At 28.9% G+C, this 15,934-nt stretch overlaps 2 protein-coding genes across 3 annotated transcripts; both read left to right on the top strand.

Moving 5' to 3' along the window:
• The first annotated feature begins 5,146 nt into the window (after positions 1-5,146).
• On the top strand, positions 5,147-8,052 carry LOC148569561 (CRIB domain-containing protein RIC4-like). 2 transcript variants are annotated; one of them, XM_088485329.1, is made up of 3 exons: positions 5,147-5,534; positions 5,622-5,789; positions 7,715-8,052. In XM_088485329.1, exons 1-3 carry the CDS (start codon positions 5,399-5,401, stop codon positions 8,002-8,004), a joined length of 594 nt encoding a protein of 197 aa, XP_088341455.1. In that variant the 5' UTR covers positions 5,147-5,398; the 3' UTR covers positions 8,005-8,052. The 2 variants fall into 2 exon arrangements, with proteins under 2 accessions (XP_088341455.1, XP_088341454.1); XM_088485328.1 differs by having other exon boundaries at positions 5,196-5,534; positions 5,631-5,789.
• A 3,141-nt stretch (positions 8,053-11,193) lies between these two features.
• Positions 11,194-13,708, top strand: LOC107635592 (chitinase-like protein 1). The gene is made up of 3 exons (XM_016339102.3): positions 11,194-11,724; positions 12,471-12,630; positions 13,035-13,708. The coding sequence occupies exons 1-3, from the start codon at positions 11,334-11,336 to the stop codon at positions 13,444-13,446; spliced, it is 963 nt and encodes a 320-aa protein (XP_016194588.1). The 5' UTR covers positions 11,194-11,333; the 3' UTR covers positions 13,447-13,708.
• The last annotated feature ends 2,226 nt before the right edge of the window (positions 13,709-15,934 follow it).

The raw sequence follows: 15,934 nt of genomic DNA, 5'->3' as shown, positions 1-15,934 counted from the left end.
GTTACTTATTGTAGCGTGTTTATTTATGAAAAATCATCATGTAGATAACAATTTTTAGAGCGAAACTTCATTCACTTATTTTAGTAGAATTCGTGATAACTAGAGAGCACTTGGAAAAGATTATATGTAAACTCAAAAGATAATAAATGTTTTATTGTCTAAAACTGTATCGTTTCTATGTTTACGTGGCAGCAATGGAACACGCACTATGAACAACTCCGTTTCGTTTCGCCCTATCCATTGAAGAAAAAAAGACCTACATGTCCACTGTTTATTATCATAAAGGACTTAATTAGTATTTTTTTTCCAATGACTAATTAGTCTGAAGTCAAAATCTTCAAAAATTAAATTGTCACTTTCCTCTTATAGTTATATATTTAGTATATCTAAAATTATATATTTATTTTAATAATAATTACAAATATAAATGAGAAAACTAATATATTTTAAAAAAGAAGTTAGAGTTGCCAGAGGTTCCAAACAAAACAATATATGGCCCCGAAACATTATACAATTAAAAATGTATTTTAATGAGGGATTATTACTATTAATAATCATTTTGAGACCAATTCACACAAACCAGAAATACTTGTATATTTAATTATGTATGACCAGACATTAGCCATTGATGAGTTTTAAAGAGCAACGAACTCATTTGATTTTTTTTTTTTGGTGACTAAACTCATTTGATTTAAAAATGAGAAATATTTATACATTAGTGAAGAATGAATTATAATTAAGAGTTTTGCAGTATTCATTTATCTATTAATAGTTTATATTATGTTCATATATGAATATAACTGGTAAGATATGATTTGTTCAGATAGCATGCAAAGTTTTCTTAATTAAAAAAATCATATAATTAAAGAAGAGTAAACTATTATTTTTACCTACAAAAGTTAAAAATGCTGATAAATTTACTCATAAAAAAATTATTATTTGTACCCATAAAATATGAGTTTCATACAATAAAATTATCTAAACCGTAAAAAATCACATAAAAACCTCAAATTACCCTTATCATCATCCGCATCATCTTTCCCCTCCCTACTAATCACTCCATAATCCTCATCTGCTCGTCACCGTACTACCACCACCACTACTAACCACATCCTCTATCTCTCACCAATAATCAATTGATTTTCAAAAATCCTAATAGTAATCTTTTCAGCTTCGAGCCACCTCTCCTCTTCCATGACAAATATCGCAGCCTCTGTTTCGTTCCTGCAGTTTCCAGCGTCAGCAACCACCGCTGCCGTCCTCCTTCCGCCGCGGCTACCCCTCCGTCTCTCCTTTCCTGTCTCGCCCTCGCCGACCAGAGGACCTTTGCACCAGCCCCTTGTTTCGTTACTGCCAGCAACCCGGAGCCGTAGTGCCCCGCCTTTCCTCTCTTCACCGCCAACCACCCTCACCTACCGTGGCTACCTTCTCCTCATCACCGAACCAGTGCCGCCGACGGGCCACTGCGCCAACTGCCACTACTGCGGTCCTCTTTTCAAACCAAAACCGTGACAAACTCTCTCTCTTTCTATCTCTTTCGCCATCTATTTTAAACCACCAAACTATAATTCACTTCTCATTCTCCTCTTCTTCCCTTTCTTTTTTCCTCTTTAAGAACCAGAGACCTCCGAACCACCATCACTGCCATCATTGCCTCCGCATTTTCAGTCGCCAGAACCGCCACGAACCACCGTCCTCTCCACCATCTGCGCCCGAGCTACCCTCACCATCCCCATCGTTCTTTCTTTCGGTCCAGACCACTGCCAGAGATGAGAGAACCACTCACCAGTCTCGCACTTCTTCCACTGAACCATAACTCAGCCCCTGTTCTCACTCTCTCTTTTACTCCAACAAGCTATCCGCGACGTCACCATCATCATCAACTTTTCCGTCGCCGAACCTTCAGAGCAACTGCCGTAGCTAGCGTTTCTCTCGCTGAAACAGAGCTAAACAGAACAAGCTCACCCATGCCTCTCAGAATTTGACTCAGGTGAAGATTGCTCAATTCGTTCAATTTTCTATATAGCCTATTTGAGTTTGATTTGTTGGAGGGACATTATGTGATAGCATTCTGTTTTGAGTTCAATGAAAAGTTAAAAACGATGACGATGAAGATAATTTGGAGTTTTTATGTGATTTTTAGTGTATGGATAATTTTATTGTATAGAACTCATATTTTATTGGTACAAATAATAATTTTTTTTATAGATAAATCTACCACCATTTTCAACTTTTTTTGGATAAAAATAATAATTTATTCATTAAAAAAAATAAATAAAGAAATCAGTTAAATTATACCCCATCTACATTACGGCTTTGTATATAGATTCAAATATAATTTGACCGATTTTTTTCATTAATTATATATTATTAAAGAATATCAGAACGCATGGTCTTTATTATTGTCCCTTAATTAAATCAGTCGGAGGCTAATTAATTAGTATAACCTTGCATAACTATATATAAGGCTATAATGATATGAATGTGTATTAGGACTGCATAGTACATTTTATTAATACAAGTAATAATCATTATGCTTACGTTTGATGAGTGTTTAGTTTAAACTGTTCATGAGTTCATTACTTGTTCTCTTGGTGGACGAAGACTTAACATCACTATTAGTTTAAATTTTTTATTTGATACGCTAAATAAATATAGATATAGCCATAGCTATTATTAGGTTTATTTGATTGAGCATCTGGCCATTTTGATGAGACGATAAAAATGGAAATATCATTTAAAGGAAGATTTTTTTTTTCTGATTTCATATTAAAAATTAATAATTAAATTAATCATTATATATTTTATATAAATATATATTATTTAATTTATTTTTAATATATATATATATATATATATATATATATATATATATATATCTTTATATAAATAGCTATGTTTTTCTATATACAGATAGTATGATTGTAAATTATATATATTGTAATACATAATTAATATCATAGAATTATTTATCTCCAAATTAGATTTTTTTTGTTGGAATTTTTTTGTTAACAAAGATGATTTTACTTTTATTTCTAGAATGTTTTTAATCATAAAAATTTTAATATCATGTTATCAATTTTTTGTATATATATTTTTTTTTGTGTATGCCTTATGCACTTTTTTAGACAATAAAAATTCATAAAAATTTTAATATTATGTCATGTACTAATAATTATTCATTTAAAAAATTTAAATTAAAAAATAATAAACAATTATATTTCTAACCATCCATTAACTTTCTTTGGTGTCCAAACTCATTTAGCAATTGTTATATAATAATCTTAATCAAATCAAATCCGGATCCACTTAACACATGTTTATAAATAGTTTATGGATAGAATAGAACAACCAGTATTAAACGAAAGACGGCAGAGACAACAATATTCAAAAGCTATTATTTTATTTATAGGTACTGGGATACATTTTATAATGGTTATTAATTATTATAATCAATTAACTCTGCGATTAAAAAACAACATAAAATCATAATCTTATTAATTAATTAGTTGATGAATAATATTTTCAGAAGTAATTTACCTTACCTTTCAATGCATTCAATGCATCCATCAATCCCTCCTTTACGAATCTGTCAAAATATTTTAATCTTTCTTTAACTCTTATGCTGCATTTGTTTCTCATAACAGGACAGGACAAGACACTGATAAATAAATAGAGATACAAAATTTTTTGTTTTTATATTCTGTTTGATGATAGACTGTGACAAATTATAAAAATCTAATTTATTCTCATCTTTTTGTCATTTAAAAAATTTGAGATAAAAAATATAATAATAAAAAATATAATTATGAAAAATTAACAAAAATAATTAAAAAAATAAAAAAATAAGTTGTGTCCTTTGTTAGTGTTTCTGTGTCCTTCTTATCAGAATAGACACAAAATATACTAATTCAGTGTCTCTGAACATATTGTCTCTATCCATATTTTTCTATCAAACATGATTTTGTATCTCTGTGTCCCTGTCTCAGTATCCTGTATCTGTAAACAAATGCAACCTTACATATACAGGCCTATATATACTTTTGTTTAAAATTTATTGTTTTGTAAAAATATATTTACTACATAATTTTTTAAAATTCTATTGATGCATGACAAATAAAAATTGAATATAAAAAAATCCAAAATAAAACTTAAGGGGAAAAAAAGAAGAAGAAGGAACAAGATGATCATAACATGTGGTTGAGTATTATTTGCGGAACTCACTTGTGATTCACTCAATGATGTTGATAGATAGTATTATATATAGTGTGTTATAAGTAAGAATATCAATCATAGGATCGTCCAATAATCAATAATGAGTCCCAAAATGACAAAATTAAAAGGTAAAGTAGTAGTAATAATAATAATATATATAACAACAATAATAATAATAATAATAATAATTAAGATGTCAAAACAAAAAGAAAAAAAGAAGAAAAATCCACAAAAGATGGAATGCCTTAATACACAAGTGATTATGCAACTTTGGAGGAGCCCACATTGGAATAAGGTGATCATTATATATTTGGGAGCTTGTAGAATGACAATATATATGTATATATATAATTAAAAATAATTAATTTTAAAATTTACTACTTAAAAATTTATCTAAACTTATAAATTTAATTAAATAACAGTAAACTTTTTTTTATATTATCAGCATACTAAAATTATATATATTAATTAAAAAGTTTAATTATTCTGTTAGTTCTTATAATTTTACTAAATTTTTAATTAAATTTTTGTACTTTTTTTTTTCTTTTCAATTAAGCCCCTACTGTGATAAAAACGATGGAATTAACGGAATATTCTATTAAGCAAAATGAGTATGTCTAACACTTGACTAAATATTCTGTATAATTTAACAGAATATTTTATTAATTTCAATATTTTTGTCACAGTAAAAACTTAGTTACAAAATCTGATATAATATAAGGACCTAATTAAAATATATATATGAAAATCTAATTAAAAATTCAATAAAATAGAAACTGACAATATAATTAAACCTAATTAAAATTAGAACTCATACACTAATCCCACTATTGTTGGCTGTTAACAAAACCAAATTAAAAGCCTGAGTTGGACAGTTTAATCAACTACCAACCCTAATATAAAATATCCACTCCATTATCATAATTAATACACATTATTATTATTATTATTAAAATTATTCCTCTCATATACCAAACTTAGGATTGAATAATAATTTCCTATCTTCATGAAAATCATTCTACCTTGCTCATAAAGGCAAGTAGCAACCTCAACATAATCCTATCTATTTAATTAGTCTCTCTTATATGATGATATACCTAGCTATATAGTCTATGCTTTGAGACATACATTACAAATTAAATTATAACTATACACTTAAACTTTTGGGGTTTGGGAGAAAAATATGAGAAAGAAAAATATGGAAAGATTAGTAGTTCTTCCATTCTCATTTGGATGTGCTTCTCATTCAAGTGTTCAATTAGGTGCACCCAAAAGACCAAAAGCTGATGATTCTTCAAAAGCCACTATTATTGTTCCAAGTAGCATACTCTCTCTCTCTCTCTCTCTACCTATCTTTGATTTATTGCTATCTATGTAATTTGAGATCTATAATTTTTCTATGTAAGGAAGAAAAGAAGGAGAAGATCATTGTCAAAGATCATCAAAGATCAAAGGGAAGATGATGATGAAGAGACTCAAACCTTCTTCTGGGTTTCTAGTTCTACCAAAGCCTAATGTTGCTGCTGGAATTCAGAGATTAATCAGAGGCATCAAGAGTTTGTCTCAATTATTTTGTGAGTTCATTATTTATTATTTATTATGATCTCTATTTTATTTGCATTTATTAGTTATTACTATGTATATTGTATATAACTTATAGTGGGATTTTTGCCTGTGGTATATAATTTTGACTATATATTATATAGATATATAAAAGGTGTTCTGCTCCTCTTCTCCAAATTTGTATATATAAAAAAAAAAACTAAGAAAATTTGTTCTTTCTTTAATCATTATTTATTCTTTAGTTTAATAAATGTATGTAATAATAATAAATAATATTTAGTATTTTTAAAAAATAATATAATGGTACTTTAGAAGGAAAAAATATATATCAAAATTTGCAACAAATTTTTGCGAAAAAATTTGCAGGTAACATTCGCAACTATTTTGTTGTTTTTTAGTCGTGACAGTTTTATTTAAGGTGAAAACTCAGGTGCAGTCAATTCCATGTGAAGTTGATAGCTGAAAGCCGTTAAATAATTTGAATTATTTAACTAAATTTTTATCTAATGGCTCTCAGTTATCAACTTCATGTGAAATCGACTGCATTTGAGTTTTCACCTTTATTTAATTACAAAATAAGATACTAAATTGTACCCACTTATTATTTGCATATCTATTTTGTTTCTCATTTTATAATATTACCACCTATCTTTTTTTTCTTTTTCACATTGAACACAATAAAATTAAAATTTATTTTATTATCGAAATTTCTCACTACTAAACCATTCTTATTGCCTTATTAAATTAGTTACATTCTCAGTCCAAACAAAAAAAAATTAGTTACATATCTCTTCAACCGACAAGCGAATATTTCTTAGGCATATTTAATTTCTTAATGTACAAAAGATGTTACGGTATATTCCATTTAAATATTATTATAATAACACACTTTGGTTGGTGGTTATAAACCTATAATCTATCAATTAGGTACAACGACCTTGAAAATGATTTAACAAGGATTTTTCAAACGCAAATATTTGTATATAAGTGTGTGTGTGTGTATCAAAAGTAGTTAAGAATTAAAATAACCTGAAAAGATAATTGTCAATTTACCTGAATATTATAGGAAAAATATCATTCAGTTTTAAGAATAATTAACAAGTGTTATAAAACACAGCCTTGATATTCTTTTAAGAAAAAAATGTACTAGTGATCTCTTTTCTACTTTTTTCTTTTTTTGACTAACTATTTAATTGTTAACTTTTTTTGTTTTTTACTGAAATGGGCTGGGCCGAAGCCACAATAAGATTAGTTTTGATTTAACAATTTGCATACAATGATTAGTCCATTTACACTTCAAAAAGAATTAGGATATTGACATAACTCTACCAAATCTTTGATGTGTATACTGTATATTGTATAGTATCTATTATCTAATGACTAAAAGTGAACCTTTTTAGAAAAAAAATAATTACACTTGAAAAGAATAATTAGTTAATACTATAGTTTATTGATTGTGGATAGCTATGTAAAAGAAAATACATCTCTTTAAAAAAAAAATACCGATAGAAATATAAGTAAAATTTATCTTAAACATTAAAAATAAAGTAAATAGTTAAATTTGTTTCTGAAAGGTCATTCGTTTTTTAAATTAATCTCAAAATATTTTTTAATCAAATTGGTCCTTTAAAAATTTTAAATTAATCACGTTAGTCTTTCTGTGATTTTTTTTGTTGACAGTGCCAAAATTTGTTAATATGGCACGTTAAGTAATACTACAACACACGTAGAATTCTTAATTGACTATTAGTATGATAAGTTTATGAAATCTTTCGAGAACTAATTTGACAATTTACTCATATTGAATCAAATTAAATATTAAAAATAATTTTAAAACATGACAAATATTAGAGACAAAGAATATATTTTATTATTTAAATTTTATATCATTGTTGTAATCTAATTTGTTGAATAATACTCTTTCATTTAATTTCAGTTTATAAAGAGGATGTTATTGAGGAGGAGGAGCCTGAGATGGAAATAGGTTATCCAACAGATGTGAAGCATGTGACACATATTGGACTTGATGGATCAACAACCACAATTAATAATAATAACAATAATAATAATAATATTGTGAAGAGTTGGGACAATAATAATCCTCCTAATGCACCTGAGTTCCTGTGTTTGTCTCCAATTTCAGTTAAGCAATTTGAGTTGGCCATGAATGCCCAAGCTCATCAACAATCTCTTGTTAATCATCCTTTCTCAAATAATTGTGATTGAAAAACTTCTTTAATTTGTTGGAAGGTTTTATTGATTGGCAATTTCCAAGTATTTAGTTTTCTTCTCTAATTGTAGATTAATGATATGATTATTATTAAAGGTTAAGTTTGGTTTCTAGGAGTTTAATTACTTACAAGTATATATATGCACAAAATGATGAAGATTCATCAATATTTGTAATCTCTTTGACTTTTTTTTGTTAAAAAGAAATTAACTACAAATTATTATTAGTTTTTATCAATTAAAAGTAAAAAAAGAAGATGATTAAGATTGATAATGCTCGCTTTTGTTTTGTGTAAATTTATTAACTCAACTATCCTTTACCTAGTTAAGGTGGATAAAAACGTTAATAACAAATTGTGGCTATTTTTTTTTTAAATATAAAGATGATAGTTATAATGTTAATATATTAAACTATTTAAAAAATTTTAATTATATTTTTATATAAAAATATTTTTACGTAGATAGTCACCGTATAATAATTACTCTCAACTGAACACGTAAATTAATTAAGATGGATCAGATCAAATAGTATTTTTGCAATGCTATATCTGTATACATAACCCAACAATAAAATAAAATAAAATAAAATAAGGTTTAATTCTATTGGTCCTTATAGTTTCATAAAATTTTTAATTAGGTTTTTATATATATATTTTTTTAATTGGGTCTCTGGACCAATTTTTTTTCAATTAAGTCCCTCTTAGTAGTAATTGGCTTAATTTTATAAGGACCCAACTAAAAAAAAAATTGGTACAAGGACCTAAATAAAAGAAAAAAAAAAGTGTAAGGATCCAATTAAAAAAAAACTTTTGGTGCAAGGACTCAATTAAAAGAAAAAAAAGTATAGGGACCTAATTGAAAATTTTGCGAAACTATAAGGACCAGTAGAGTAATTAAACCATAAAATAAAATATAAATAAAAAATTGTTATAATGATTAAATGATGGAAAATTATAGGATCATCATTTTTTTTGAAAAACGTTGAAAGCTCAGGATTGCATAGTATCATACCATTTTGACCAAAAAAAAAAACTCATTTTCTAATTTATCTGCAACTAACATTTCATTATCTTCCATGAGATTATTCACAGATTAAATGACCATGCTTAAGACATTTTCAATTTGATCAAAACTTTACCAGATTTAAGTATAGTTTCCCAATGTCCACTTTAATTTATTAGGGGCTTAAATAGAATTAATTAATTATTATAAGTAGTTAATCTGTTAATTAGTGCCTGTCGGTCGTATGTCATTCTCTTTTTAACATTGTGTTTGTCCAAATCACAACTTGTTCTTGTTTTGGATTCTCCCCACAATTATACTTATTTTTAATTTGGGGTTCCAAATTTTGTTGTTAATTGTCATGGTTACGTTAGAATAATAGACCACTAAACCGAAACAGCAGGCCCAGACCATTTTAAATAATTATAATAAATAAATAAGACCTCTCTGTTATGTAATATGTATGTTTTAATTTTAGTCTTTTATCGCCTTTTAAAATATCTAGAACTTAATGAGAAATTAATCATTATACTTGACGATGAATAAAAGCAAATTTGGTTGAATGTTAATGGAAGAAAGTAGATCAGTAATCTTTTTATTACTTAATACAAAACATCTTTACAAACTAAAGTAATAGAATAAATAGGTTTTTGAAAAAAAAAATCTGATAATTTTTTAATAAATTTGTAATAAATTTATAGATCCTTAGAAAAAATTATTATTAAATGTATAGGTCACATAACGAGATAAAGGATAAATATTCAAATAAAATATGTCCAACATTCAATTATTTAGACATCTATCAAATTAGAGTTATAAATTTTCAAATACTTATTTAATATCTTATTACGAGTTTAATCTTAATATATATATTACCAATAACAAAAAATATTTTACATAATTATCTAATCAGATTTATGTATTTAAATGATTTTTTAAATAATATATTTAAAATTAATTATTTTTTATTAAAATAATAATACATAATTAGTTATTTATATAAAAATAATGCATAAAAATTAAGTTCACCATTTCACTTAAAAATCTATAAGTTTATGTAAATTATTTAATTTTTTTTCAAAATTTATAAAATTTATAAAAATTTGTCAATGACTTGGTCAATAATTTATTTAAATATTAATCAAACTTTTATGTAACATTCAATTATTGAATTTTATAGTATTTTTAAAATTATAAGAACAGAATAATATATCTTTTATATATTGTCAGTATACAAAAATATATTATCTCGCATCCAAAATTTTAAAAAATATTATAAAATTTAATGATTGAATATTACACAAAAATTTGACCAATATCAAAAAAGAATAAAACTCTACATGTAAGTAAAATTTTTATCTAAGTATATCTAAGTTGTTGTAACAATTTTTTAAATTACACGCTCTTTTTCCATCTTCTTTTTAAATTCTTTCTCTTTCTCCTTTTCCTTCTTTTCCCTCTTCTATTTCTTTTTTTCTTCTTTTTTTTTGAATAGTTTTCGAAAGAAAAAGAAGAAGAGTAGTAGAGAAAAAGAAGCGTAGAAAGAAGAAAAAAAATGTGTGTAATGATTTTTTTTAATAAAAATAATTTTTGTTAGTATTAAATATATTTAAATAAATTTTAAAAAAAATACTTTGATGTGTAGTATGTTAAAAAAAAGGGAAAGTATGAGGAGTCAATAGAATACTCAACGGAGGTTTATGGAATATTAGAGATATAATTATTAGTGTTACTTTTTCCCATCAGCTGAAGCTTTTGGGATGAGTGGTATCATGATGTGGTATTAGAGTACTACATCCAAAAAGTCAAGAGTTCGATTTTTAGTGAACCCCAAAATTAATTTAATATTATTATCCTACAAATAGTCCATTGTCTCCGGCATCCTAAATAAAATTAACCTACTTTGGTTACTTAACGGTGATTCCAAAATAAACAAAATAAAACAGTAATAAAAAGAAAATCCCACGTGGCACAGAAGGACAACGCCGACATTTCTCACGTACCCAATTAGCTGTCGGTGGAGAACCAAAGCTTCCTTGCCTTCGCTCAAAGCCAGTCTGGAGTTCCCAACTTAACCCTCGAACACTTTCACCTCACCAACAGCTTATCCACCGTCCGATCAAATCCCAAACATGTTCGACGCTTAACCACCTCTAAATAACAAACAAACACCACACCCACTGAAACCCAAAGCTTCAGAGAAAGACCTTCCAGCTAACAAAGAACATAAATAATTAAAATAATTAAAAATTTCATTTTCTTATAATCTCTGACTCTCACATAACACATTCTCTTCTCTCTTTGTTCTAAACAGATCCGAGACGATGGAAGTGGCAAAACGACACGTCGTTGCGTTCTTCATCGTCGTTTTGGCTATTGTTTCAGTGAACGGCGATTTAGGCGACGATTCGAAGCTGAAGGTGAAGTACAAGCATGGCAAGAAGTACTGTGATCAAGGTTGGGAATGTCAAGGGTGGTCAATTTTCTGTTGTAACCTTACAATCACCGATTATTTCCAAACCTACCAGTTTGAGAACTTGTTCTCCAAGAGGAACATTCCTATGGTGGCTCATGCCGCTGGATTCTGGGATTACCACTCGTTCATCACTGCTGCTGCGTTGTTTGAGCCGTTAGGGTTTGGAACCACCGGGAATAGGACCACGCAGATGAAGGAGATTGCTGCATTCCTTGGACACGTTGGTGCCAAGACCTCATGTAAGTTCTTCTCTCTCAAAATGTGATTTTTTGTTATTCACATTTGCATGTGGATCCGGAAATGCTGAAAATTTGGGGAAAGGAATTTCAAACTTAAGTAGCATGTCGTGAATTCTGATTAGTACTAAACAAGAAATTGGAAAGTGGATTTTATTATTACTGTTATTGTTTTGGGATGTGCAATTGTGATGTTTGGTTTATGATTAGAACAAAAGCTAAGATTTTTCAACTTTGTGAAGTCTGTTACGTAGATCAATTACACTGTAGCCTTGTGTGGTCTAATTAGGGTGTTTGAAGGAAAACTAGAGTTAACAGTAGGTTTGTGGTGAAGAGAGTTTTAAATTTGATTAGTTTAGATTTTAGAAGAGCAATTTTGAGAGGTAAATATTGTTATGTTTATTGGAATTGTAGTGGAGGAAAAAGAGATCTGAAACTTTGAAATTGTGTGTGAATCGGGTTACTGCTGTCTGGTTTGGTTTTTGTGGTGGGATTGCATGTGTTCAAGGAATGGTTGATTGCAACCGATTTGGAATGGGATGGCGCTGAGTTTTCGTAATTCGGGGTGTTCATTTAGTGGCATCTACAGCTGCATTTTGTAGACTAGAAACCAATTAGGTTAGTTCCTCGGTCATTTGACTTGGATCTATGTTGCCGTGCTTGTATATGATGATGTGGATGATCTACTTGTATTCAAATTTGAACATTTGTTTCAATCATCTGATTATTCTCATAATGGTGTCTCCCAGGTGGTTATGGGGTGGCTACCGGAGGACCTTTGGCCTGGGGTCTTTGTTACAATCACGAAATGAGTCCAAGTCAGAAATACTGTGATGACTTCTACAAACTAACATACCCTTGTGCCCCCGGTGCTGAATACTACGGACGTGGTGCCATTCCTATTTACTGGTATTTATATTTCCTTCTTTTGGATATTGATGCCTTACTTTTCATTGACTTCCAAGTTGCTAGTCTTGAAAGTTTCTTTCTCATTCCTGAATCAATCCGATTATCATCAATCCCAAACTCCAAACTCGTCAAAAGACCGAAATCCATAAGGTTTTACTGGTATAGTGGTATCCTTGTCTAGTTTCTATCAACTGACAATCTGTGATCATGTTAAGTAAGCATGCGAAGATTTTGCTCGAAGATAAATTTCTGTTTTCTTTTAAAGATTTAACTATTTTGTGCGTATTCATTTAAATTTCTTATTGTTAGTTAACTAGATTTGCGAGGAGGAGTCTGGTTATTTTTCATTGAAGTCAGTTTAGCATAGCATGTGAAGGTTCTACTTAGTCATATTGTTAATGCAGGAACTACAATTATGGTGCTATCGGAGAAGGTATAAAGGCGGATCTACTTAACCATCCTGAATACATTGAGCAGAATGCAACCCTCGCCTTCCAGGCTGCAATCTATAGATGGATGACTCCTGTCAAGAAGGCACAACCCTCTGCCCACGACGTCTTCGTTGGCAATTGGAAGCCAACCAAGAACGACACCTTGGCGAAACGAACTCCCGGTTTCGGAGCCACAATGAACCTTCTCTATGGAGACAGTGTTTGCGGGCAAGGTGACATTGATCCAATGAACACTATCATTTCCCATTACCTCTATTACCTTGACCTTCTTGGTGTTGGCAGAGAGCAAGCTGGGCCTAATGAGGTTCTTTCATGCGCCGAGCAGGTTCCCTTCAACCCATCTTCCAAATCTTCATCATCTTAAATTAAAATTCATATATTTATCATTATTATTATTAGCATATGATATTGATGTGCCAATCCCTTTGAAAGTGGTTAAGTTAATAAGGGGTTCTCAAAAGGTTACTCATGGAATGCAATAATTTAAAACTGTGTGGCAGTGTGTGGATTCTTTATATAGCTTTTCCTGTTGCGTAGAAGCCAAGTCATTTGTAATATTATATACTTTGTGAAAAAATCTGTATCTGGTATATATCTACTTTATGGGCGATTTTGTTTTATACAAACTTTGGTTCATGATGTTGTAATGTAAATTTGTATGTTCAATTTTTTTCCCTTTTTCTTGATATCTCTATTCTGAATCTTTCTGCCTGGAAGCATATTAATGTACACAAAATGTCTTAACATGGACACGTTAGACCTTACCTCTGTTTTTTTTTCGGTCTTTTATTAGACCTTACCTAAAAGACTATTGTATTCACATTTAACAACTACACTTACAACAGGACCCATTTCCAGCTAAGGCTTAAAAGGCCAACAAGTAACCTTGTTAGTTGTCTTAACTCCTTGTTTTGTCTTTTTTGGGCCCAATGTAGGCACATACATTGATTTTAAAAGGTATATATACTCATGCCAATGAGCCTTGGCTCTAATGGCATTTCTCCCCCTCCCACCTCAAGGTTTAGGATTCAAACCCTAGAAAATGCAATTGAGGAAAAATGTGATGAAATATGTGAGGAGTGTGTGGGTGTGTTGTGTACTTAGGATTTTAAAAGGTATATATACTCGAACAAAAAAAAAAAAGGTATATATACATTTTCGTAATAATAGATGCAATTATACAAAACATGGAAAGTGTAACATAATAAATTATGTATGGATCAAAATATCACAATTGAATGAATTGATGCTGGTATGGCTACCACTAGTTTTTTAAAGTTTTTTGTTTTTTACTTTTTTTAAGTAGTTTATTGAAACTGGCTTTTAAAAGATAATTTTTTAAAAAGTGAAGTATTTATGTTTGACAAATTAGAAATAAATTTTTGCGTAAGTCATGATAATTGTGTCTGATAAAATAAATTTTAAAATTTAAATAGATCATAATAGACAAAAAGTATAATGATAATTTAAACATTTATTAATAAATAAAGTTATTTTTTTATTTTTATAGTTACAAACCAATTTTAAAAAGCACATTTTTACGAAAGCATTCTTAATTTTTAAAAATAATAAATACAAGTACATAATTTTTTTATTTACAAAACATAAAATAAGATGCTCTAAAGAATTTTACTAAATCAAACTTTACAATCAAGTATTATCTTTCCATAAATTCATGGAAAGCGAAAGCTGAAAATCGACAAATCTTATTAAATATATGACAAACTAATTACACTTGTACAACGCAACCAGCAGACAGCTCGATAATTAATTAATAATGCTAGACATGTTATTTTGTACATATATATAATAAACGAAAATGTTTGGTAACTAAAGAAAATCAACCAAAAACAGCCATAACATGCTTTATTTAGCATTCATTAATTGTTGCGACAATTAATAAATGCTAAATAAGGCAAGTTCTGGCTATTTTTTTTGTCTTCCTAGCATTATCCATAATAAAAAGGTGAAGTGTTCATCCTCATTTAAAGGTAACACATGATATGAGTGAGAATATTAAAAAAGGAGTCACATTAAGATCTGAAAAATAGTGAAACAAAATAATTGTAAACATGTCAAAGTATCTCAATTCGAAATACAAGATTTTGAGTGTTAATTCATTAATGTGAGTAAGAAAAATGTCTAATCTTACACGTTAGGGACCAATTCCAGCTACACTTAACACACCGACAAGTAACCTTGTCTATTGTCGTACGGTCTTTTTATTTCCATAAATGCATGCCTGTTAGTTGTTAGTATGACTTTAGGATCCCATTTCCTATTTTCCACTCAATAATGATCCATTGTCTATTCCTAAATCTTAAGGCTTTAATTACAAAAGATATTAGATTTGGGGCAAGTTACTTAAATAAATAGAATAGAAAAAATATTTACCCAAATGTGCAAAACTGGTTCTTATTACCTGCATGTGCAAAAAGCCATTTCTATGTAATCCGTGGCAACCCACCACGGTTTCAAAACGTGCATAAACCGTGACAGGTCCCAACGGATTATGGCCAAAAGATATAGAGTGTAAACCGTGGTAGGTCACCACGGTTTACTAAGGAGAGATGACGTGCATAAACCGTGGAGACTCCACGGTTTATAAAGAAACTTGTTTGCACATAAAACCTCGTGGGTCACCACGGTTTATGTGTGATAAATAATGGCCAGAAAACCTTGTTAATTTTATGTCCAATAGAAAATGAATTTATTAGCACAATAAATTTATGAGCAGAATCTTAAATTATGTCTTATCAACAACAGTTTTTTATAATAGAAAGAGTATAATAGAAAAAAAAATCAGATAATATTAAGAAAATGATTTTTATAGTGCTTAAAAAATTGATGTC

This window comes from Arachis ipaensis, chromosome B4 (genome assembly GCF_059453495.1).
Source record: "Arachis ipaensis isolate K30076 ecotype BB chromosome B4, ASM5945349v1, whole genome shotgun sequence".
Lineage (NCBI taxonomy): Eukaryota > Viridiplantae > Streptophyta > Magnoliopsida > Fabales > Fabaceae > Arachis > Arachis ipaensis.
This window is presented reverse-complemented; position numbering and strand designations above follow the sequence as displayed.

Coding starts and splice junctions, on each gene's coding strand:
- LOC148569561 (XM_088485329.1), top strand. CDS start 5,399: ATGAGAAAGAAAAATATGGAAAGATTAGTAGTTCTTCCATTCTCATTT. Junction 5,535..5,621: donor AGCCACTATTATTGTTCCAA/GTAGCATACTCT, acceptor TTTCTATGTAAG/GAAGAAAAGAAGGAGAAGAT. Junction 5,790..7,714: donor GAGTTTGTCTCAATTATTTT/GTGAGTTCATTA, acceptor ATTTAATTTCAG/TTTATAAAGAGGATGTTATT.
- LOC107635592 (XM_016339102.3), top strand. CDS start 11,334: ATGGAAGTGGCAAAACGACACGTCGTTGCGTTCTTCATCGTCGTTTTG. Junction 11,725..12,470: donor CGTTGGTGCCAAGACCTCAT/GTAAGTTCTTCT, acceptor GGTGTCTCCCAG/GTGGTTATGGGGTGGCTACC. Junction 12,631..13,034: donor GGTGCCATTCCTATTTACTG/GTATTTATATTT, acceptor TTGTTAATGCAG/GAACTACAATTATGGTGCTA.